Consider the following 25829-nt stretch of genomic DNA (forward strand, 5'->3'; position numbering starts at 1 on the left):
CCGCGATTGATTCAGTTATAACATCAGACAATAATTCAGTTACAACATCAGAGAATCATTCAGTTATAACATCAGGGAACGATTCAGTTAGAACATCAGAGAATCATTCAGTTATAACAGTGGTTCCCAAAGGGTGCAGCGCGCCACACTGGTGCAGCGAGAGAGGATGGCAAGTGTGGCGGGAAGACTCAAGGACAATCAAAGAAACATTTAAACATGGATTAGATATTTATCCAAAGTGATTGTTTTATACTTTCTGGATGTCCCATGATCATATTATAAAGTGGTTGTGTTCTATGTTATGAATCAAGCACTGCTAGGAGTTGTTTTTTTTTGTTTTTGAATGTATTTCTTATCAATAAAAAATTTGGTGTGGCACAGGCAAATTTTTATTCCAAAAGTGCGGCCCAGTGAAAAAAGTTTGGGAACCACTGAGTTATAACAAAAAAGAATGATTCAGTAAAAACTTCAGAGATTGATTGAGTCAAAACATCAGTGAATGATACAGTTCTGACATTAGAGCATGATTCAGTTAGAGCATCCACGAATGATTCAGTTTTAACATCAGGGAATGATTCAGCTAAAACATCAGAGATTGACTCAGTAACAACATCAGAGAATGATTCAGTTCTAACATCAGAGATTGACTCAGTTACAACATCAGAGAATGATTCAGTTAAAATATCAGAGAATGATTCAGTTATAACATCAGAATATTATTCAGTTAGAACCTCAGTAAATGATGCCATTAAAACATCAGGGAATGATTCATTTAAAACAACAGAGAATGATTCCGTTACAACATCAGGGAATGATTCAGTTATAACATCCGCGATTGATTCAGTTCTAACATCAGAGAATGATTCATTTAAAACAACAGAGAATGATTCCGTTACAACATCAGGGAATGATTCAGTTATAACATCCGCGATTGATTCAGTTCTAACATCAGAGAATGATTCGGATATAATATCAGAGAATGATTCAGTTATAACATCAGGGAATGATTCAGTTATAACATCCGCGATTGATTCAGTTACAACATCAGAGAATGATTCAGCTAAAACATCAGCGAATGATTCAAATATGAATCAGAGAATAACACAGTTAAAATATGAGAAAATGATTCAATTATAACATCAGCGAATGATTCAGTTTTAACTTCAGAGAATGATTCAGTTACAACATCAGAGAATGATCCAGTTATAACATCAGGGAATGATTCAGTTACAACATCAGAGAATGATTCAGTTATAACATCAGAGATTGATTCAGTTACAACATCAGAGATTGATTCAGTTATAACATCAGAGAATGATTCAGTTATTACATCAGAGAATGATTCAGTTACAACATCAGAGATTGATTCAGTTATAACATCAGAGAATGATTCAGTAACAACATCAGAGATTGATTCAGTTATAACATCAGAGAATGATTCAGTTATAACATCAGAGATTGATTCAGTTATAGCATCAGAGAATGATTCAGTTATAACATCAGAGAATGATTCAGTTATAACATCAGAGATTGATTCAGTTATAACATCAGAGATTGATTCAGTTATAACATCAGAGAATGATTCAGTTATAACATCAGAGATTGATTCAGTTATTACATCAGAGAATGATTCAGTTACAACATCAGGGAATGATTCAGTTATAACATCAGAGATTGATTCAGTTATAACATCAGAGAATGATTCAGTTATAACATCAGAGATTGATTCAGTTATAACATCAGAGAATGATTCAGTTATAACATCAGAGAATGATTCAGTTATAACATCAGAGAACGATTCAGTTATAACATCAGAGATTGATTCAGTTATAACATCAGAGAATGATTCAGTTATTACATCAGAGAATGATTCAGTTACAACATCAGGGAATGATTCAGTTATAACATCAGAGATTGATTCAGTTATAACATCAGAGAATGATTCAGTTATAACATCAGAGAACGATTCAGTTATAACATCAGAGATTGATTCAGTTATAACATCAGAGAATGATTCAGTTATTACATCAGAGAATGATTCAGTTACAACATCAGGGAATGATTCAGTTATAACATCAGAGATTGATTCAGTTATAACATCAGAGAATGATTCAGTAACAACATCAGAGATTGATTCAGTTATAACATCAGAGAATGATTCAGTTATAACATCAGAGAATGATTCAGTTATAACATCAGAGAATGATTCAGTTATAACATCAGAGATTGATTCAGTTATAACATCAGAGAATGATTCAGTTATTACATCAGAGAATGATTCAGTTACAACATCAGGGAATGATTCAGTTATAACATCAGAGATTGATTCAGTTATAACATCAGAGAATGATTCAGTTATTACATCAGAGAATGATTCAGTTATAACATCAGAGAATGATTCAGTTATAACATCAGAGAATGATTCAGTTACAACATCAGGGAATGATTCAGTTATAACATCAGAGATTGATTCAGTTACAACATCAGAGAATGATTCAGTTATAATATCAGAGAATGATTCAGTTATTACATCAGAGATTGATTCAGTTACAACATCAGAGAATGATTCAGTTATAATATCAGAGATTGATTCAGTTATAACATCAGAGAATGATTCAGTTATTACATCAGAGAATGATTCAGTTATAACATCAGAGAATGATTCAGTTACAACATCAGAGAATGATTCAGTTATAATATCAGAGAATGATTCAGTTATTACATCAGAGAATGATTCAGTTAAAAGATCAGAGAATGATTCAGTTATTACATCAGAGAATGATTCAGTTATAACATCAGAGAATGATTCAGTTATAACATCAGAGAATGATTCAGTTATAACATCAGAGAATGATTCAGTTATTACATCAGAGAATGATTCAGTTAAAAGATCAGAGAATGATTCAGTTATAACATCAGAGAATGATTCAGTTAAAAGATCAGAGAATGATTCAGTTATAACATCAGAGAATGATTCAGTTAAAAGATCAGAGAATGATTCAGTTATAACATCAGAGAATGATTCAGTTATTACATCAGAGAATGATTCAGTTATAACATCAGAGATTGATTCAGTTATAACATCAGAGATTGATTCAGTTATAACATCAGAGAATGATTCAGTTATTACATCAGAGAATGATTCAGTTACAACATCAGAGAATGATTCAGTCTTAACATCAGAGATTGATTCAGTTATAACATCAGAGATTGATTCAGTTACAATATCAGAGATTGATTCAGTTACAATATCAGAGATTGATTCAGTTATTACATCAGAGAATGATTCAGTTATTACATCAGAGAATGATTCAGTTATTACATCAGAGAATGATTCAGTTATAACATCAGAGATTGATTCAGTTACAATATCAGAGATTGATTCAGTTACAATATCAGAGATTGATTCAGTTATTACATCAGAGAATGATTCAGTTATAACATCAGAGAATGATTCAGTTATAACATCAGAGAATGATTCAGTTATTACATCAGAGAATGATTCAGTTATAACATCAGAGAATGATTCGGATATAATATCAGAGAATGATTCGGATATAATATCAGAGAATGATTCAGTTATAACACCCGCAAATGATTCAGTTCTAACATCAGAGAATGATTCAATTAAAACATCAGAGATTGATTCAGTTAAAACATCAGGGAATGATTTAGTTATAACATCCGCGATTGATTCAGTTATTACATCAGACAATAATTCAGTTACAACATCAGAGAATGATTCGGATATAATATCAGAGAATGATTCAGTTATAACACCCGCAAATGATTCAGTTCTAACATCAGAGAATGATTCAATTATAACATCAGAGAATGATTCATTTAAAACAACAGAGAATGATTCCATTACAACATCAGAGAATGATTCAGATATAAAACATCAGAGAATGACTCTGTAATAACATCTGTGAATCATTCAGTTATTATATCAGAGAATGATTCAGTTATAACATCAGAGAATGATTCGGATATAATATCAGAGATTGATTCAATTATAACATCAGAGATTGATTCAGTTAAAACATCAGGGAATGATTCAGTTATAACATTATAGAATGTTAATCAATTCCAGTCTCCCAGACTGCGTGCATCCACTACAGTTCTCTTACTGCTGGGGCCGGTCCACAGCAAATGCCATCTCCCTGATCCTGCACACAACCCAGGAACACCTTGGTAACGGGGAGACCTATATTAGCCTCCTATTTATTGACTACAACTCAGCATTCAATACCATTATTCCTATAAAATTCATCTCCAAACTCCATGGCTGGGCCTCGGCTTCTCCCTAAGTGGATCCTGAACTTCGTGACCCACAGACCACAATCAGTAAGGATAGGCAACAACAACTCCTCCACGATCATCCTCGACACCGGTGTCCCACAAGGCTGTGTTGGCCAAATTCCCCTCCAACTCGATTTTCAAGTTTGCTGATGACACCACCATAGTGGGTCGGATCTCAAACAATGATAAGACAGAGTACAGGAATGAAATAGAGAATCTGGTGAACTGGTGCAGCAACAATAATCTCTCTCTCAGTGTCAACAAAATGAAGGAGATTGTCATCGACTTCAGGAAGTGTAAAGGAGAACATGCCCCTGTCTACATCAACGGGGACAAAGTAGAAATGGTCGAATGCTTCAAATTTTTAGGTGTTCAGATCATCAACAACTTGTCCTGGTCCCCCCATGCCAACACTATAGTTAAGAAAGCCCACCAAAGCCTCTGCTTTTTCAGAAGACAAAGGAAATTTGGCATGTCAGCTATGTCTCTCACCATCTTTTACAGATGCCCCATAGAAAGCATTCTTTCTGGGTGTATCACAGCTTGGTGTGGCTCCTGCTCTGTCCAATACCGCAAGAAACCACAAAAGGTCGTGAAAAGAGCCCAGTCCATCACTCAAACCAGCCTCCCATCCACTGACTGTCTACACTTCCCGCTGCCTCGGCAAAGCAGCCAGCATAATTCAGGACCCCACACACCCCGGACATTCTCTCTTCCACCTTCTTCCATCGGGAAAAAGATACAAAAGTCTGAGGTCACGCACCAACCGACTCAATTTCTTCCCTGCTGCCATCAAACTTTTGATGGACCTCCCTCGCACTAAGTTGATCTTTCTTTACACCTTAGCTATGACTGTAACACTACATTCTGCACTCTTTCCTTCTTTATATACGGTTTGTCTGTATAGCGCGCAAGAAACAATACTTTTCACTGTATAGTAATACATGTGACAATAATAATTCAAATCAAAAATGATTTACTTATAACATCAGAGAATGATTTAGTTATAACATCAGAGAACGATTCTGTTCTAACATCGAGAATGATTCAGTTATAATATTAGACAGAGAAACCCTCATAATATTAGGGTTTGGTTCTGTTAAAATATTTGCAATTGATGTATTTGTGATGTTAATGATTGACAAAAATATAGATGGAAACACACAGAGGAGTCAGGAAGAAAGGAATTACTTGGTGTGGGAATTATTTATAAGTGGATAATGTCTTTATTTAAGATGTTGACTCAGGATTATTTCTGTTACTGCTATTCGCTCTTTCTAATGAAGATGGACAAGCATTGGGTGAGATTAAGATTATGGGAGCTGAGAAAGTGAATCAGACTTTGACACTCTGGGCTCAGTCAGTCATGTCAGCACCACAGACTCTCTCTGAATTCCTTCAATTACTTCCAGTTGGTTGGATATTGAGCATGCTGTAGTGTCTCCGATCTCTGGGATCTCTATGCTGATTGTATCATTTCTCCCATGTCTTTGCTTTGTTTGAAGTGAATTAGCAACCAAAGCGTTCAGGATGGATTTGGGGAGTCTGGAAACAGTGGTGGCTAACTCTGCCTACATCTCCGCTCGGGGCAGTTTCGATGGGAGCACCAATTTGCAGATGACCAGAGATAAAAAATATCGAGCCAAACTTAAACTCCCTCATATCACACAGAGCGAGACCCTTAAAGACCAGATTGACATGGAGTTCGAAAACATCTGTATCAAACAGCCCATTGGGAAGAAGTTATTCCAGCAATACTTAGAGACGGTGGCAGAGTACAAACCGGCCTACGAACTCTGGAAGGCCATTGAAGATTACGACACAGCGGAAGATGAAGACAGGCTTCAGATAGCTCAGAGTGTTATTAGCAAGTTCTTAGAGTCAGGGGCTGAACTTTTCTGTAAATATTTGGAAGAGAAAAGTATCTCGAGGGCCAAGGAAGACTATAAGAATGTCAGAGAGGACCTATTCAAGGAATGCAAGGAAGCTACCATGAAGTTCTTAAAGGAGGACAAGGCCTTTGAGCGTTACAAAGGGAGCATGTACTTCATGAGGTTCTTGCAGTGGAAGTGGCTGGAAGCTCAGCCTGTCGGAGAGGACTGGTTCCTAGACTTTCGGGTCCTAGGGAAGGGGGGGTTTGGGGAGGTGTCTGCATGTCAGATGAAGGCGACTGGCAAGTTATATGCCTGCAAAAAGCTGAACAAGAAAAGACTGAAGAAAAGAAAAGGAAATCAAGTAAGATTGAATCGATTACTTACTGTACCAGAGGAACAAAATTAAATAGAGGCGCAGATCCTTTGCAGAATGTGGGTTAGAGTAATTGGATAAAGGGTCATGATAACCTCCCAAAAGGATCATCTTAATAACCTTCCTATGAACCTGACCTCAGAACAGATTAACTGGTAGCCAGGTCTTAACAACTTGTTAAGAACCATAGAATCCCAACAGTGCGGAAAGAGGCCATCCGGCACTTCGATTCTGCACCAACTCACAGAAAGTGCATCTTACCCAGGCCCAACCCCCTCCCCCCGCCACCCAATTCCCATTACCACACATGTTGGGATTCTAAGGACAATTTAGCATGGCCAATCCACCTAACCTGCAAACCTTTGGACTGTGGGAGGAAACCGGAGCACCCGAAGGAAACCCAAGCAGACAGGGGGAGAATGTGCAAACTCCACACAGACAGTGACCCAAGGCCAGAATTGAACCCGGGTCCCTGGTGCTGTGAGGCAGCAGTGCTAACCACTGTGCCAGATTCTGATCCTTCTGCAGTTTTTAGTCCAACTGATCTTTTAAAATGCATTACACAAAGTACCGACCACATTCAGCAAAAGGAATTGATGCCGGATATAGGTAAATTGATCCACACAAGTAGAAATGGTAATTTTCAGAATCCTACTTAGAGTGACACTTGATATTAGATGAATATGGTGAAGGAATCACAAAACAAAACAGCAACTCACTTCAAAAAATAAGACAATGTGTAAATGGAAGATAGGACTTGTTTATCACTAGGCTAAACGGTTTCCCTGGGTAGGGGAGTGGGGACATAAGGGCATGACTTTGAAATTGGAGCCTGGCAGTTCAGGGACGATGTTCAAACCAGGAACTTCTTAACATAAAAAGTAGTGCAAACCTGGAACTCTCCCTCAAAAAACCTACAGGTTGAATTGAGAATATCCAAACTGAGATTGATGAGATTTTTGCTGCACAAGGTTATTAAGGATTACAGGACCAAAGCAGGTCGATGGAGTTAAGATACAGATCAGCCATGATCTAATTAAATGGCAGAACAGCTAGGTTTGAGGGGCTGAGTGGCAGACCCCCTGTTCCGATATCTTTATGCTCTTTCAGTATGTGTGATTACTGAGGAAGTACCCATTTCCCGAACTCTAAATTACGCTAGGGGGATCAATCGAGTGTCAGCTGCCCATCCTGTCAGTAAAGAGGCCCTTGTCACTTTGAGGCCCTGCAGTCTCTTGTAACTTTGACAGGTAAACCATGAACATGCCACTGCAACTCAAGGCCTCCAGATTGGTAAGATGCAGCTGTTAAGCTAAGCTGCAGGATGTGGGGGCGGCGGGACGGGGGGGGGAGGGGGGTGTGGAGGAGGTTGGGGAAGGAGGTTTTGGCAGGGTTGTTGGAGGTGGTGAGGGTGCTCCTAATTGTATAGCGTGGCCAGTTACCCAAAATATTTTGTGGGCCCCACGTGGTACAGGCTCCGCCTGCTCTTGCCATTGGTGGGCCCGGTGTGGTTCCATTGCCCCTGAAGCTTGCCTGAGTAAGTACTGCACAAAATGCCAATCGGTATCCTGTTTACCTCACAGGGCCTTGGGTTCCATATTAACAGGAGCTGCAAAGCCAGGAACAGGCAACACTTTGGACACCAAAATTACGTCGTCGGCCATGCTGGCATGTATAGAATTATAGAATTTTTACAGTGCAGAAGAAGGCCATTCAGTCCATCGAGTCTGCACCAACAACAATCCCACCCAGGCCCTATCCTGTAACCCCACATAGCTAGTCCCTCTGACACTAAGGGTCAATTTAGCATGGCCAATCCACCTAACACCCACATTTTTAGACTGTGGGAGGAAACCGGAGCACCCGGAGGAAACCCACGCAGACATGGGGTGAATGTGCCAACTCCATATAGTCAGTGACCCGAGGCCAGAATTGAACCTGGGTCCCTGGAGCTGTGAGGCAGCAATGCTAACCACTGTGCCACCGTGCTGCCCTAACGTGCATAGAATGCACATTTCTTGCCAGTCTTGGGGAGGAGGGGGGTGGGGTGGGAGGTGTGGTGGGAATGATTGCAGGTATAAAATGCCTTCCAAACCACCAGAACACCCCAAAAGTGCTTCACAGCCAATTACTGAGTAGCGGGTAATGCTGCAGCCCATTTGTACACAGCAAGCTCCCGCAAACAGCAATGCAATAATAATCTGTTTTAATAATGATTGATGGAAAATATTGCTCAGGGTACTATGGATAACCTGCTGGTCTTTAAAATAATACACACACACAGACAGAGAAAACAGGGTCTCAGCTTTGTATTTCACTCAAACCTCAACACAGCCAACAGTGCAGCACCTCCTCAGTACTCCTCAGTGCCAAGAGAGTCCAACTGTTGTCCAAGATCGACATTCTAAAATAAATTTAAACACAATTGATATTTCATTTAAAACATTAAATGAACTGATAAGTGAAAAATGTGATTAAAATTTTCCACCCACCCATTGTCACTATGTCTGTACTTTACAATGTGAACTATGTACAGCAGCTTCAATGCCATTTGTCCATTTTTAAAAATTACTTTCCAAATTGACTGAGGGACTGTGGAGTGTCACTACGATGGATGACCAATAGTAGGACAACATGAGGACAGGGCAGTTGGCAGCCAAGTACCAAACATCCGAGAATATGCCCAGCCAGAGTTGGCAATCTTGGACCTAAAATAGATGTTGGGTTCCCCCTTCCCTCATCACTGACATGACCAAAGGCTCCAGTCCTTGCTCTAGTTGTGGGCTCATAGTTCTCATTTTTTGCTGTCCCCAACATGGCCAGGGCCCTTCTGCAGAGGAACATGCACACACGCACTACTCAGCATATCAGGACCATAGGTACTCCTTTCATACTGAAGCTTGATCAATTGGGCCAGTGGGTTGACGAATGGCAGACAAAGTTTAATTTAGATAAATGCGAGGTGATGCATTTTGGTAGATTGAACCAGGGCAGGACTTACTCAGTCAATGGTAGGGCGTTGGGGAGAGTTACAGAACAAAGAGATCTAGGGGTACAGGTTCACAGCTCCTTGAAAGTGGATTTACAGGTGGACAGGGTGGTGAAGAAGGCATTCGACATACTTGGTTTCATTGGTCAGAACATTGAATGCAGGAGTTGGGACGTCTTGTTGAAGTCGTACAAGACATTGCTAAGGCCACACTTGGAATACTGTGTACAATTCTGGTCACCCTATTATAGAAAGGATATTATTAAACTAGAAAGAGTGCAGAAGAGATTTACTAGGATGCTACCGGGACTTGATGGTTTGAGTTATAAGGAGAGGCTGGATAGACTGGGATTTTTTCTCTGGAGCGTAGAAGGCTGAGGGGTGATCTTATAGAGGTCTATAAAATAATGAGGGACACAGATCAGCTAGATAGTCAATATCTTTTCCCAAAGGTAGGGGAGTCTAAAACTAGAGGGCATAGGTTTAAGGTGAGAGGGGAGAGGTACACAAGGGCCCAGAGGGGCAATTCTTTCACACAATTCTTTCACACTACTTAATACAAACTGCCAGAGGTAGTCGTAGAGGCGGGTACAATTTTGTCTTTTAAAAAGCATTTAAACTGTTATATGGGTAAGATGGGGGCAATTGGAACTAGCTTAGGGGTTTAAAAAAAAAGGGCGGCATGGACAGGTTGGGCCAAAGGGCCTGTTTCCATGCTGTAAACCTCTATGACTATAAAATAAGGGAGCTTAATATTTTTTGCCTTGAAGCCTCTGTGTTGTATATTTTGTATGTTGGAGCTATGCAGAGATGACACTAGTTTCTATCTGTGTAACAGGTTTCATTCACAGTGCTTTAAAATGTCTGCTCCATGCTTCAGCTCTGGTTTCCAGCTGGTTTACTTTTCTCTGAGTCCACACCCAGGTTTAACCAATCAGGCACAGTGAGCATAGATCAATTGCCAGACTCACATCATCAAACCCAGAACAATTGAACTCCTCACTCTAGCGTGGCATTGGAATCCCCAATTCTCTGGGTCAGGTGTGAGTGTGTTACCACTCAGCCAGGACTGAAACATGTCCGACACAGGTGTTCAAATTGCAGATTGTTAGGCCTGGAAATCGGATAGCCTTTTGGTGTGAACTGGGCTCAGGGGAGCAGCTAGGCCTGTGGCCAAGCCAATATCAAACTTAGGGCCTTGTACACAGGAGGTATAGATGTTGTGGTGTGTCTCACCAGTGAATTGGATTTGAATAGGGTTGAGGGAGGGCAGAGGAATTCAGGAACAGACTGAGGAGATGTGTGGAGCTGATGGCCTTTGACAGTTTGAGGAAGCTGGGACAAGCACTGGGACAAGCACTGCTGCTTCTGATGGCTCCACATTTAGATTTTTTCAAAAACGTAGCTCAGCATGTTACAATCCTTAGACCCGGCTTTGCTGAGTAGTTTTGCCATCCATCCTGGATTCCCAAGGAATTACACATCAATCTACCAAAGAGAAAAAAAACACAAGGGAAATAATTTATCAATGTGTATTTTTTCCCTTTTCTTTGCACATCTTTGCTATTAAGTGTAAAAACAGAGTGGGGATGAATGAGAAAGGCTCTTTAATTTATCATAGAATCATAGAATCCCTGCAGTGCAGAAGGAGGCCACTCAGCTCATCAAGTCTGCACCGACCACAATCTCACCCAGGCCCTATCCCCGTAACCCCACATATTTACCCTATTAGTCCCTCTGACACTAAGGGGCAATTTAACATGGCCAATCCATCTAACCCGCACATGTTTGGACTGTGGGAAGAAACCACGCAGACACAGGGAGAATGTGCAAACTCCACACAGACAGTGACCCAAGCCAAGAATCGAACCCGGGTCCATGACGCTGTGAGGCAGCAGTGCTAACCACTGTGCCACCCCTTTTGCTATGAAGTGTAAAAACAGAGTGGGGATGAATGAGAAGAGGCTCTTTAATTTATGGTCAAGAACATTCTGTTGGGTAATGGAGATTCCATTTACTTTCCAAATTGACTGAGGTACTGTGGAGTGTCACTACGATGGATGACCAATAGCAGGACAACATGAGGGCAGGTCGGTCCTAGAATATGCCCAGCCAGATTGGCAATCTTGGACCTAAAATAGATGTTCGCTTCCCCTTTCCCCCACCATTTGCATGACCAAGGGCCTCATTCCTTGCTGTAATTGTGGGCCCTTCTGGAAAGGAGTGTGTACACACACACTACTCACCACATCAGGACCATAGGCACTCCTTTCATGCCAAAGTTCAAATAAAAGATCTTCATATTTTATTCACTTCCCCAGTACTGCACCAGGAATGTCAGCCTGAATCTTTGCATCAAAGTCTCTGTGTTGGATGTTTTATGCCTCGAAGCTTTGGAGGGATGACACTGGTTTCTACCTGTGTCAGAGGTTTCACTCACAGTACTTGGACTAAGAACAGAGAGCCTGTGCGAATTTGTTCAGGGCAGATCAGGTTTGACCGAACCTGATTGAGTTCTTTCAAGATGCAACAGAGAGGGCAGATGGAGCCAGTGAGGTTGAGGTGGTGTTTATGGACTTTCAGAAAGCTTTTGGTAAAGTGCCACGTAATACAAGTGTTTGCAAAATTGATGCCTCTAGAACATAGAACATAGAACATTACAGCGCAGAACAGGCCCTTCGGCCCACGATGTTGCACCGACCAGTTAAAAAAAAAACTGTGACCCTCCAACCTAAACCAATTTCTTTTCGTCCATGAACCTATCTACGGATCTCTTAAACGCCCCCAAACTAGGCGCATTTACTACTGATGCTGGCAGGGCATTCCAATCCCTCACCACCCTCTGGGTAAAGAACCTACCCCTGACATCGGTTCTATAACTACCCCCCCTCAATTTAAAGCCATGCCCCCTCGTGCTGGATTTCTCCATCAGAGGAAAAAGGCTATCACTATCCACCCTATCTAAACCTCTAATCATCTTATATGTTTCAATAAGATCCCCTCTTAGCCGCCGCCTTTCCAGCGAAAACAATCCCTCTGGAATAAAAAAGGGAATAGGAGCAAAATGAGCGAAGCGATAGAAACAGAATTGTGGTGAATGGCTGTTTTATGGATTAGAAGGAATTCTACATTGATGTTTCCCAGAGTTCAGTGATGGAACCCCTCTTTAAATTGTTTATTATTATTTTCACAAGTGGACTTACATTAACACTGCAATGAAGTTACTGTGAAAATCCCCTAGTTGCCACACTCCGGCGCCTGTTCGGATACACTGAGGGAGAATTTAGCATGGCCAATGCACCTAACCAGCACGTCTTTCGGACTCTATGAGGAAACCAGAGCACCCGGAGAAAACCCATGCATTATATAAGTTACTCATTAATTATTATATTACATTTATTATCTAAGTTATGATATTACAGTTGGGGGTTACAGAACACTGTTTCAAAGTTAGCAGTTAGCATCAACATTGGTCATGTAGCCCTAGATCTCTTTGCCACTAAACCCCAATCAGTCTCTTATTTTTCAAGGAGTATTTGACATTATTCCGATCAAAATCCATTAGCTCTTAGCTTATTTGGCAATTGCTCGCTCATTCTGCAAGCTCGTTGACATCTTCTTGTATTTTGTCGCATTCTTCCTCTGCGTTAACGATAGCCCTCAAGCTGGTGATGGTAAATTTTGCAACAGGACTTCTGATTTCTGAGTCTAGATTGTTGGTGTAGCTGATGCATAATCGTGACCCCAGCCACAAATCCTGTTTCCCAATCACTGACCTCCCCTTGGCAACTGTCTGAAGGTGAGTCAGACTGTATGCAAATATAGTGTTGCGCTTGGCCCCAGTAAATGGAACACTTGAGTTCCATTGACAGCGTGCTAATTGTATTGTTAGGATACACAAGTGAAGGGCATTGTTTAATTGCTCACTTGGAGCATATAACTCGTCAAGTTATGCACTTTGGTAGGAAGAATAAAGGAGCTGAATGTTATTCCAATGGAGAAAGTCTGCAGAAAGCTGCAACACAGTGGGATTTGGGGGTCCTCATGCATAAATCATAAAAAGCTGGCATACAAGTGCAGCAGGTTAGGGAAGGAAAATGGAATATTGATCTTTATTTCAAAGGTCAACATGGAGGATGAAAATAGAGAAGTCTTATTAAAATTTTACAAGGCACTAGTTGTACTAGAACTGGAACACAGTGAACAGTTTTGGTCCCCTTATCTAAGGAAAAATATACCAGCATTGGAGGCAGTCCAGAGAAGGTTCACTAGGTTGACCCTGGGTGGGGAGGGATTTTCTTATGAGGAGAGGTTGAGTGGGTTGGGCCTCTACTCATTGGAGTTTAGAAGAATGAGAGGCGACCTCATTCAGACATATAGGATTTTCAGGGAGCTTAACAGGATAGATGCTGAAAAGTTGTTTCCCCTTGTGGAAGAGTCTAGAACCAGAGGGCATAATCTCAGAGTAAGGGGTTGCCCATCTAAGACAGAGATGGGAAGGAATTTCTTCTTCTGAGGGTAGTGAATCTGTCGAATTCTTTACCGTAGAGAGCTGTGAAGGCTGGGTTGTTAAGTATGTTCAAGGCTGAGATACACAGATTTTTAATCAGTAAGGGAATCATGGGTTATAGGGATAAAGTGGAAAAGTGGAGTTGAGGATTATCACATCAGATCAGTCATGATCTCAGTGAATGGTGGAGCAGACTCAAAGGGTCAAATGGCCTCCTTCTGCTCCAATGTCTTATGGTCTTACCACATATACATAGGACATCAGGTATGTTTGAGACCTTCCACAACTGGTGGACATGGCAAGGGCTGGAGTTCATCATCAGTCACAGAAACAACATTTTAATTGATTTTATTGACCTTCTTTCTAAAGTTTTGTGTTTTGTTACAGTGCCCCTTTAAGGGTCATTTAATCAAAGAAAAGAACAAAGAACAGTACAGCACAGGAACAGGCCCTTCGGCCCTCCAAGCCTGTGCCAATCATGATGCCTGCCTAAACTAAAACCGTATGCATTTACAGAGTCCGTATCCTTCCATTCCCATCCTATTCATGTATTCATCTAGCTGCCCCTTAAATGCAGCTATCGTACCTGCTCCCAACACCTCCCCAGGCAGCAGGTTCCAGACATTCACCACCCTCTGTGTAAAAAACCTGCCTCGGACATCTCCTCTAAACTTTTCCCCACGCACCTTAAACCAATGTCCCCTCGTACTTGACTTTTCTACCCTCGGAAAGAGTATCTGACTATCCACTCTGTCAATGCCACTCATTATCTTGTAAGCCTCTACCAGGTCACCCCTCAACCTCCTTCGTTCCAGTGATAACAAACTGATTTTATCATAGCTAATACCCTCCAGACCAGGCAACATCCTGGTAAACCTCTTCTGTACCCTCTCCAAAGCATCCACATCCTTCTGGTAGTGTGGTGATCAGAATTGCACACAATATTCCAAATGAGGCCTAACTAAGTATCTGTACAGCTGCAGCATGACCTGCCAATTTTTATACTCAGTGCCCTGACTGATGAAGGCCAGCATGCCGTATGCCTTCTTGACTACCTTATCCACCTGCGTTGCCACTTTCAGTGATCGTGGACATGTACGTCCAGATCTCTTTGCCTGTCAATACGCCTAAGGGTTTTACCATTTACTGTATAATTCCTACATGCATTGGACCTTCCAAAATGCATTACCTCATGCTAGCGGTGTTCCACAGGTCCCAGAACTGATCCCTGTGGAACTCCCTTAGTCACAGCTTTCCATTCAGAAAAATGCCCCTTTACTCCGTCTATGACAAAGGTTATGATTGAGCAGTCTTAATGAATTCTTTGAAGAAGTCCCAGAAACTTGCATTTGGAAAGTGCCTTTCATATGGCGAAATGTTCCAAGGTGTGTAATGCGCAATAGGAAAACAGAACATTTTTGATACTGGGCCACAGGAGTGTAATCAAAGAAACATTTGAAGCGTCAGCATACAGGATCTTTGTCAAAGAGATAGGAAGATAAGAGAGAGAGGTAGAGAGGCAGAAAGATTTAGGGAGGGTAGTCCAAAGCTCAGGGCCTTGGCAACTGAAAACACAGCCACCAAATGTGGAGGGATTAAAATCGGAGATTCTCAAGAGGCCAGAATTAGAAGAACACTGAGCTCTTGCAGGGCTGATGAGGATTACAGAGATAGGGAGGGAGAGGGTGAAACCATGAAGGGATTAAGACTGGTCAATCATACTCTGTCTTTTATGCCCAAGCCAGTTCTGTATCCATCTTGCCAGCTCTCCTGACTTCACCTTTCATACCAGTCTACCATGAGGTACCTTGTCAAAAGCTTTACTAAAGTCCATGTATGCAATATCCACTGTCGTTCCCTCATCTATCATCTTTGTCACTTTCTTGAAAAACTCGATCACGTTGGTGAGGCACAACCTTCCCTTCACAAAACTATGCTGTCTATCGCTAATAAGTCCATTTGTTTCCAAACGTGAGTAAATTCTGTCCCTAAGAATCTTTTCCAATAATTTCCCTACCACTGACATAAAGCTCACCGGCCTATAATTTCCTGGATTATCCCTGCTGCCCTTTTTAAACAATGGAACAACATTGGCTAATCTCCGGTCTTCTGGAACTTCATCTGTAGCCAATGAGGGTAGAAAGATTTCTGTCAAGTCCCCAGCAATTTCCTCCCTTGCCTCCCTCAGTATTCTGGGGTCGATCCCATCAGGCTTTATTGTTAATTAGTCTATTTTATTGGTATGAAAAGAGCATATTATTAGGGGATGGCTGTAAAACTGGATTGAGTGGGAGGAGAGCTGTGAGACTGAACAAAACGAATCAACTCTCTCTCCATATAGAAAACCTCTGTGTCTTGGTTTTGGCCTCACTAACTGGCTTGGGTCTGACTAAGATGCTCATCTAAGACTCTGCTGCGTGTATTTTTAACTGCCTCTGTCTTGTGTACACGTCAATCTCTGCACGCTGACCTACATTGGCTCCTGATCTGGCAACATGTCAAGTTTTAAAATCCTCGCCCTCGTTTTCAAATCCCTTCATGGCTTCACCCCCTCCCTCCCTATCTCTGTAATCCTCATCAGCCCTGCAAGAGCTCAGCGTCCTTCTAATTCTGGCCTCTTGAGAATCTCCGATTTTAATCCCTCCACATTTGGTGGCTGTGTTTTCAGTCGCCAAGGCCCTGAGCTTTGGACTACCCTCCCTAAACCTTTCTGCCTCTCTACCTCTCTCTCTTATCTTCCTATCTCTTTGACAAAGATCCTGTATGCTGACGCTTCAAATGTTTCTTTGATTACACTCCTGTGGCCCAGTATCAAAAATGTTCTGTTTTCCTATTGCGCATTACACACCTTGGAACATTTCGCCATATGAAAGGCACTTTCCAAATGCAAGTTTCTGGGGCTTCTTCAAAGAATTCATTAAGACTGGTCAATCATAACCTTTCCTTGTGAAATCTGTGCTGCTTCTCCTTTATTAGATTTGCAGTCTCCAGTTGTTATTTAGGAGTCGGTTTAGCTCAGTTGGTTGGACGGCGAGTTAATGTTGCAGAGGAATGCCAACATTGTGGTTCAATTCCTGCACTGGCTGAGGTTATATATAAAGGCCCTGCCTTCTCAACCTTGCCTGAGGTGTGGGTGATCCTCAGGATCAATCAACTTTCCCCTCAAAGGGCAGAGCAACCTATGGTGACTTTACCCTCTTGTTATTCAGTTACACCTCTGAGGAAAGGAATTTCTCCCACCAGCATTAAGCTAATTTTTCTGTTGCTCACTGGACCTGTCCTACCTGACTTTTTAAATATAGGCCGAAAATTATCAGTCAGTCTGTCAAACTGCCGACATCTCATCTCCTTACATTTTTAAAAGATTTTGGGATATGGGCTTCACTGGCTGGCCAGCATTTATTGCCCATCCCTAGTTGCCCGAGGGCAGTTGAGGGTCAACCACATTGCTGTGGCTCGGGAGTCACATGTTGGCCAGACCAGGTAAGGATGGCAGATTTCCTTCCCTAAAGAACATTAGTGAACTGGATGAGTTTTTCCGACAATCGACAATGGTTATCAGTAGATTCTTAATTCCATATTTTTTTTATTGAATTCAAATTCCACCATCGGCCGTGGCGGGATTCGAGAACATTCTGGGGCCCCAGAACATTCGCTGAGTTTCTGGATTAATAGTCTAGTGATAATACAACTAGGTCATCACCTCCCCTTTAATATGTGCAATGTTGCCATCCTTTTAGTGCAATCTGGACCAGGGATTTGATCCTTTCTCTAGTTTATCAGTAATCTCCTTTCATTCCATCTGAAATGTCTTCATTGCCATTTTTGATTTCTTCGAATTTCAAGCCAACCTGTTTATCTCTCAGATAAATATCGAGGCAAAGTAACTATTTGGGGGGTTATTTTAAGCAAAGATTATGCTGAAGAAGGGTTGTGCTAAGAAGAAATGTAATAAGATTTACCATCTTATTTTTAGGTTAACTGAGGGTTATTAAGATTTAAGTGCGAATATAGGCTTAAACTGACAACTATAGGTTTAGCACTCAAGCACCGAGTAAACACAATGTTCCTGGAGCTGTGTATATAACCTGCTCTCAAGCAAACCTCCAGTGACAATGTGGTATGCACTACCTACCAGCAGAAGGATGACCTAGAGTGAGAGCACCCAGTTCCTCTGATGCAGGTCCTGGTGGACAGGGTAGAGAGGGGGAGAGGTGTCCTCTAACCCCAGGGGGGCAGGAGGCCATGGAGGTCTTTGATGCAAGGCATTATGGGAAATGACGGACATGGGCTCCAAAGATGCAAGAGACTCAGTGACTTTGTTCAAATGGCCAAGGTAAGAACCGAACACACTTGGTCCACCAACTAACTGCACACTGAAAAATCACAAGGCCCACATTACTACATCCTTCACGCTGCACTCACCTTAGACACAGCTCTCAACCATCATACGTACACAAACACAGTGGTCAATACACTCATTCAGAGTTTCCTCTTCCAGGGCAAGGTCAGCCATGTTTTCCTGAGATCATTCCCCTAAAGGAGCTGGTGACCAGGAGGGGAATGCAATGGGTAGAGCACACAGCACATTACCTAGAATATTCATAAAGTTCAGCTCATGGAATTCTACAGTGCAGAAGGAAGCTATTTGGCTCATCGAGTCTGCACCGACCACAATCCCACCCAGGCCCTATCCCCATGTATTTACTCTAGCTAGTCCCCCTGACACTAAGGGGCAATTTGGCATTGACAATCTACCTAATCCGCACTTTCGGACTGTGGGAGGAAACCGGAGCACCTGGAAGAAACCCTCGCAGACAGGGTGAGAATGTGCAAACTCCACACAGATAGTGGCCCAAGCTGGGAATCGAACCACATATATGCAGCCACTCAATCTTCTTTCCATATCCACAATCGATCCTGATCCCTATCCCTCAGAGGTACCCTCACTGCCAAGTTCCCTACAATCCCATCACACAAATCCTCCCATATGGCCACACATCCTCCAGCCTAACCCTTCCGTCTTTTTCACTGCACCATCCCAGGAACAAATTCCACCTGGGCTTGCATCCCCTCCGACGCCACTCCATCTCTCCCTCCCCCCCCGCCAACGCCCAATGCCCTACCTGATCCCAGAAATAAGTTCAGGATGAGAAATAGTCACCTAAACACCATCAGGGCCCAGAGCAGGTCAAAGGCATCCCAGAGGAGAATACGAACCTCCCTCTTCAAACTCTCAGCCCCCATTCATCTTGCCTGCTATTGCCATAGCATTTGTACCTCTCGAAGAATTAGATTATTCAAAAAAATTGGGGGTAAGCACCATGGGGAATAGTTTATTAGTTGGGCTGTTGGCTCTTACTTCCTCACATAGTTTGATTTGGATGCAGCTAATGGGCGACATCCTTGACACTCAATGGCATTAGCATTGCTGATTCCCCACTATCATCATTCTGGCTTTATCATTGATCAGAAACTGAACTGGACCAGACATACAATGCTGTGGTTACCAGAGCAGGGTCAGAGGCTGGGAATCCTGCAGCGATTAACTCATCTCCTGACTCCCTAAACCCTGTGCACCATCTACTAGATACAAGTCAGGAGTGTGATGGAATACTCCTCTCTTGCCTGGATGAGTGCAGCTCCAACAACACTCAAGAAACTTCACACCATCCAGGACAAAGCAGGCTACTTGATTGCTACCCCTTCCACAAGCATTCAATATCCTCCACCACCAACAAACAGTGGCAGCCGTGTGTACCATCGACAAGATGCATTGAAGGAACTCACCATGGTTCCTTAGGCAACACGTTCCAAACCCATGACCAGTACCATCTAGGACAAGAGCAGCAGATACTGGGAACACCACCACCTGGAGGTTCCCCTCCATGGCACTCACCATCCTGACGTGGAAATATATGATGTGGAGATGCCGGCGTTGGGCTGGGGTAAACACAATAAGAAGTCTCACAACACCAGGTTAAAGTCCAACAGGTTTATTTGGTAGCACAAGGAGCAGCGCTCCGAAAGCTTGTGCTACCAAATAAACCTGTTGGACTTTAACCTGGTGTTGTGAGACTTCTTACTGGAAATATATCACCATTCCTTCACTGTCGCTGGGTCAAAATTATGGAACTCCCTCCCTGGGCGGCACGGTAGCACAGTGGTTAGCACTGCTGCTTCACAGCTCCAGGGACCTGGGTTCGATTCCCGGCTCGGGTCACTGTCTGTGTGGAGTTTGCACATTCTCCTCGTGTCTGCGTGGGTTTCCTCCGGGTGCTCCGGTTTCCTCCTACAGTCCAAAGATGTGCGGGTTAGGTTGATTGGCCATGCTAAAAATTGCCCTTAGTGTCCTGAGATGTGTGGGTTAGAGGGATTAGTGGGTAAATATGTAGGGATATGGGGGTAGGGCCTGGGTGGGATTGTGGTCGGTGCAGACTCGATGGGCCGAATGGCCTCTTTCTGTACTGTAGGGTTTCTATGATTTCTATGAACAGAGCTGTGGGTGTACCTACATCTCAGGGACAGGAGCAGTTCAAGAAGGCAGCTCACCACCACTGTCTGAAAGACACGTAGGGATGGGCAATAAATTCTGGCCTAGCCAACAATGCTCACATCCCTCGTAAATGAATTTTGAATAAGGGAGTGGTGGTGTTGATGCTTTTTTAAAATTCTGATCTTCATTGCAAAGGGATTGGAAGAATTGAGCACAGCTGGTGGATTTCCTGATGCCTCATGGGAAATAGTAACAGGGATGTGGAGTCTAACGGTGGAGCAGATCTCTCAAAAACTCCCACCAATGAAAAGTGGAGACCATTCCTCTCGGTGTAGGTCATCTGCCCAGAAACCTCAGCTCCCCACTCCTGTTACTCTCCCTCCTCTCGTGCCTCGCTTTATAAAGTTGGTGGCGATGACTAGTCCCCCGCGAGATTGAGAGTGTGCAGCGGATGGTCCTGGATCTGGCCACCGTCTTGGTCAAGAGCTGCAGGACATCTCTTGACTCAGTCAAGGCATCAAAAGATCTGCTCACTGACATTCCCGGTGCCTTTCAGTGCACCAGCTGCTACCTCAATGGGATCACGAGCCATTGCTTCAGAAGGTATCCCTCATCACCCAGTGTCCAGTTGTACACACTGGGCCTCGGAGCTCTGCGAGACTAATAACTGCCTCATTATCACTGCACTGGGGCAGCATTTAACAGCCTATGGCAAACTGAACATTGGGGGAATGAAATCTCTTTGTTGGCCACTGTTACTGAGGCTGGTTTTATATTCCAGGTTTTATTAATTGAATTTAAATTCCTCAAGGCGGCACAGTTGCAAAGTGCTGAGCACTGCTCCCTCACGGCACCGGGGACCCGGGTTCAATTCCTGGTTTGGGTCACTGTCTGTGTGGAGTCTGCACATTCTCCCCATGTCTGTGTGGGTTTCCTCCGGGTGCTCTGGTTTCTTCCCACATTCTGAAAGCCTGAAAGCTTAAGTGCGCTGGCCATGCTAAACTCTCCCTCAGTGAACCTGAACAGGCGCCAGAGTGTGGCAAGTAGGGGATTTTCACAGTAACTTCATTGCAGTGTGAATGTAAGCCTACATGTGACACTAATAAATAAACTTGAACTTGAAACAACATTTATAAGGGGGGGGGGACAGTGATATAGTGGTAATGTGACTTGGCAGAAGCCCAAGTGATGACTCTGGGAACATGAGTTCCAATCCGACCATGGAAGCTGGAGGAATTTAAATTCAATTAATAAAATCTGGAGTATAAAACCAGTCTTGGTAACAGTGACCGATTCCCCACCTGGTTCAATAATGCCAATAGGGAAGAAAGTCTGGCATACTGGTGGCATCATGGCACAGTGGTTAGCACTGCTGCCTCACATCACCAGGGACCCGGGTTCAATTCCGGCCTCGGGTCACTGTCTGTGTGGGGTTTGCACGTTCTCCCCGTGTCAGTGTGGGTTCCCTCCGCGTGCTCCAGTTTCCTCCCACAGTCCAAAGACGCGCTGGTTAGGTTGATTGGCCATGCTAAATTCACCCTAGTGTCAGGGGGGTTAGCAGGGTAAATGTGTGGGGTTACGGGAATAGGGCCCGGGTGGGATTGCGGTCGGTGTAGACTCGATGGGCCAAATGGCTTCCTTCTGCACTGTAGGGATTCCATGATTTTATGGTACATGTGACCCACAGCAATCTGGTTCACCCTTAACTGCCCTCTGCAATGGCCCAACGAGCCACTCAGTTCAAGGGCAGTTAGGGATGGGGAATAAATGCTGGCCCAGCCAACTATGCCCACATTCCATGAAAGAGTAAATAACTGGGACCTTAAATGGCCACATGTTGTGCAGTCAATGATTGCCTGGACTATTAGGAATCCCACAATCCTGCAGCTTTCGGCCTCTGGTTTTTTCTGGCAATAGGGAATGTTGCTCATTCTTTAGAGCCTCAGAGATCTCCTGTATACACAGGGAACTGTGGTATGTTAAAAGCAAATTAATGCAGGTGCTGGAATTTGAGACCAAAACAGAAAAGGTTGGAAAATCTCAGCAGGTCTGACAGCAACTGTGGAGGGAGAATAGAGCCAACATTCCCCAACACTGGGGTGGCACGGTAGCACAGTGGTTAGCGCTGCTGCTTCACAGCTCCAGGGACCGGGGTTCGATTCTCGGCTTGGGTCACTGTCGGTGTGGAGTTTGCACATTCTCCTCGTGTCTGCGTGGGTTTCCTCCGGGTGCTCCAGCTTCCTCCCACAGTCTAAAGGTGTGCAGGTTAGGTTGATCGGCCAGGCTAAAATTGCCCAATTAGTGTCCTGAGATGTGTAGGTTAGAGGGATTAGTGGGTAAATGTGTAGGGATGTGGGGGTATGGCCTGGGTGGGATTGTGGTCGGTGCAGACTCGATGGGCCAGATGGCCTCTTTCTGCACTGTAGGGTTTCTATGATTCTATGATGATTTCGAGTTTGGAAGACCCTTTGCCAGAGATGCAACTGTGGTATCTGTATTATATCACATTTGTGGCAGTTTAAAAATGAAATGTTGCTTGACAAGCCTGGATTTTCCTTCCATGAAATAATAGATTTCTGCAATCACCACTTTACAAAGTGGAACCTCCTCAAACGTTGGTCTTGTGTCATGTGAATAGAGGAGTTGTTTTCTCTTTATACCCTAGGTGAATAGGGTAGAATAGGGCAGTACGGTGGCACAGTGGTTGGCATTGCTGTCTCACAGTGCCAGAGATCCGGGATCAATTACGGCCTTGGGTGACTGTCTCCCTGTGTCTGTGTAGGGTTCATTTGGGTGCTCCAGTTTCCTCCCACAGTCCAAGTGCAGGTTAGGTGGATTGGCGATGCTAAATTGCCCCTTACTGTCCCAAGGTGTGTAGATTAGGGGGATTAGCGGGGGGTTCCAGGAATGGGGTGGGCCTAGGTGAGATCAATTATTGTAAAAACTCACCTGGCTCACTGATGTCCTACAGGGAAATGTGGTGATTGTTCCTTTAAGGGCAACACAGCAGAGTAAGGGTCCCATGGCCGATGCGACCAATTGGGACTCAGAGTGTGGACTCACCCCCATGGTGAGAGAGACTCAGGCAAAGAGACATTTTGGGATCAAGCTACAACCATGAGGCTGCTGGGTACAATTCTTACTAATAAATACCCTTTGTGTTCACTAGTTCAGTCTATGAAAGTGCATCTTTGCATCAGGATTTCAGCCTCTGGGGTCTTGATATTCAGGAAGGTCCACTGCAATGCCTACTCAAGAGGGGCTCCTTTTCCACCCAATGGACAAATCTCCCAGCTCTGAGTCTATAAGAGACTTTAATTATTCTTTTTATTATCGTTGATAATTTAATTTCCCTCTGCTTTCCAAATTGCTTTATTGGCTTATTTACCGTGTTTTCAGTATGCCCTCACATAATCCTTTTCTTTATTTTCTCTGTACTTTTTAAAGTTTCAGTTTCATCCTTGTGGTGAACCATTGTTGGTTCCCACCAGGTAGTGCTGAGCCAGGGTCTGGCCAGTACTATGAGTCTGTAGATATGTTACTGTTGGGGTTAGGGTTGGGCTGTTCTACATGTTACTGTTGGGGTTAGGGTTGGGCTGTTCTACCTGTAATATAGTTCTTATGGTACATCCCAGTCGGGCTCCGCCTCCTGGGAGAGGTATAAAGGTCACTGCTCTGTCTGGGACCCTTTAGTCTGGGATCGTGTATTATATATGGTAGCTCTATTGTTGTAGTCAATAAAAGCCTTTATTTCCCCGAGTACCTCTAGCCTCGTGAGTTATATCGCGCATCAATTTTATTGACTACAATTGAACTCTCTTCGTTGAAAAAAAAACGACACAGAGAACATGGAGCAAATGCTTAAACCTGAACGGCTTACGTTGGACCCACGTGCGGCGGGCGCCTCGAACACCTTCGACCACTGGTTGAAATGCTTTCAGGTCTATAACCAGAAGCTGCCGGGTATGCGCAGAATGCAAACCGCACTTCTACCGACCTGACAGGGCACAACTCGTTAAGGCCACTCGTCCATTCGAAAGACTGAGTGTAGATTTTAAGGGCCCCCTTCCCCTGACAGATCGGAACGTGTACTTCCTCAATGTGGTTGATGAGTACTCACGATTCCCCTTTGTCATTCCTTGTTCCGATATGACCGCTGCCACGGTTATCAAGGCATTTCGTGATCTTTTCACCCTGTTCGGGTACCCCTGTTACATCCATAGCGATAGGGGCTCGTCGTTCATGAGCGATGACTTGAGGCAATTCCTGCTCTCATACGGAATTGCCTCTAGTAGAACCACGAGCTACAACCCTAGGGGTAATGGACAGGTTGAACGTGAGAATGCTACAGTCTGGAAGGCTGTCTTACTGGCGTTGAAGTCTAAAGGCCTTCCAGTCTCCCATTGGCAAGAGGTGCTCCCTGATGCGCTCCACTCCATACGCTCACTCCTGTGTACGGCAACCAATGCTACTCCCCATGAGAGACTGTTTTCATTCCCTCGGAAGTCTTCCTCTGGGACCTCATTACCGTCTTGGTTGACGTACTCAGGACCTGTCCTCCTGCGGCGGCATGTTAGGACCCGCAAGTCCAACCCTTTGGTTGAACAGGTCCATCTCCTCCACGCCAACCCTCAGTATGCCTATGTGGCATACCCTGACGGGCGAGAGGACACGGTCTCGATTCGAGACCTGGCGCCAGCAGGGGGCTTGGAAACCCCTGTCGCTCCCATACCTCCTGTTAGAGACCCCCCAACTATTGTTTCCCCTCCTGACACGGCGCGGGCTGCATCGGGACCATCACTTAACCCTTTTACTCCCGTGTACAGCTTGCCTGAGTCCAGGAGATGGTCGCCACTTCAAGGCGTGCCCGAGTTCAGCAGATTGTCACCACCTCGGGGTCTACCGGCCCGTGAGACATTGGAGGAGCCGTTGGATACCGCCTCGGGGAGAACGCCACCGCGAGTGCCTACACCGGTGTCATCGCCGGTGTTGAGGAGGTCACAACGACGGTGCGGTCCCCCAGACCGTCTGAACTTATAGACTGATGAACAATTGTTCTGTGTTTGGTACCCCGCCGGCCTTTATTTTCAAAGGAGGGGTGAATGTGGTGAACCATTGTTGGTTCCCACCAGGTAGTGCTGAGCCAGGGTCTGGCCAGTACTATGAGTCTGTATATATGTTACTGTTGGGGTTAGGGTTGGGCTGTTCTACCTGTAATATAGTTATTATGGTACATCCCAGTCGGGCTCCGCCTCCTGGGAGAGGTATAAAGGTCACTGCTCTGT

At 43.8% G+C, this 25829-nt stretch overlaps 1 protein-coding gene across 1 annotated transcript in view; it reads left to right on the forward strand.

Annotated features, from left to right (window-relative positions):
- The first annotated feature begins 5832 nt into the window (after positions 1-5832).
- grk1a (G protein-coupled receptor kinase 1 a) overlaps positions 5833-25829 on the forward strand; it is a 104326-nt gene continuing 84329 nt past the window's right edge. The window contains exon 1 of the mRNA XM_078232287.1: positions 5833-6537. Coding sequence (XP_078088413.1) covers positions 5833-6537 — 705 coding nt within the window. The remainder of the gene's footprint in view (positions 6538-25829) is intronic.

This window comes from Mustelus asterias, chromosome 17, assembly GCF_964213995.1.
Source record: "Mustelus asterias chromosome 17, sMusAst1.hap1.1, whole genome shotgun sequence".
NCBI classification, from domain to species: domain Eukaryota; kingdom Metazoa; phylum Chordata; class Chondrichthyes; order Carcharhiniformes; family Triakidae; genus Mustelus; species Mustelus asterias.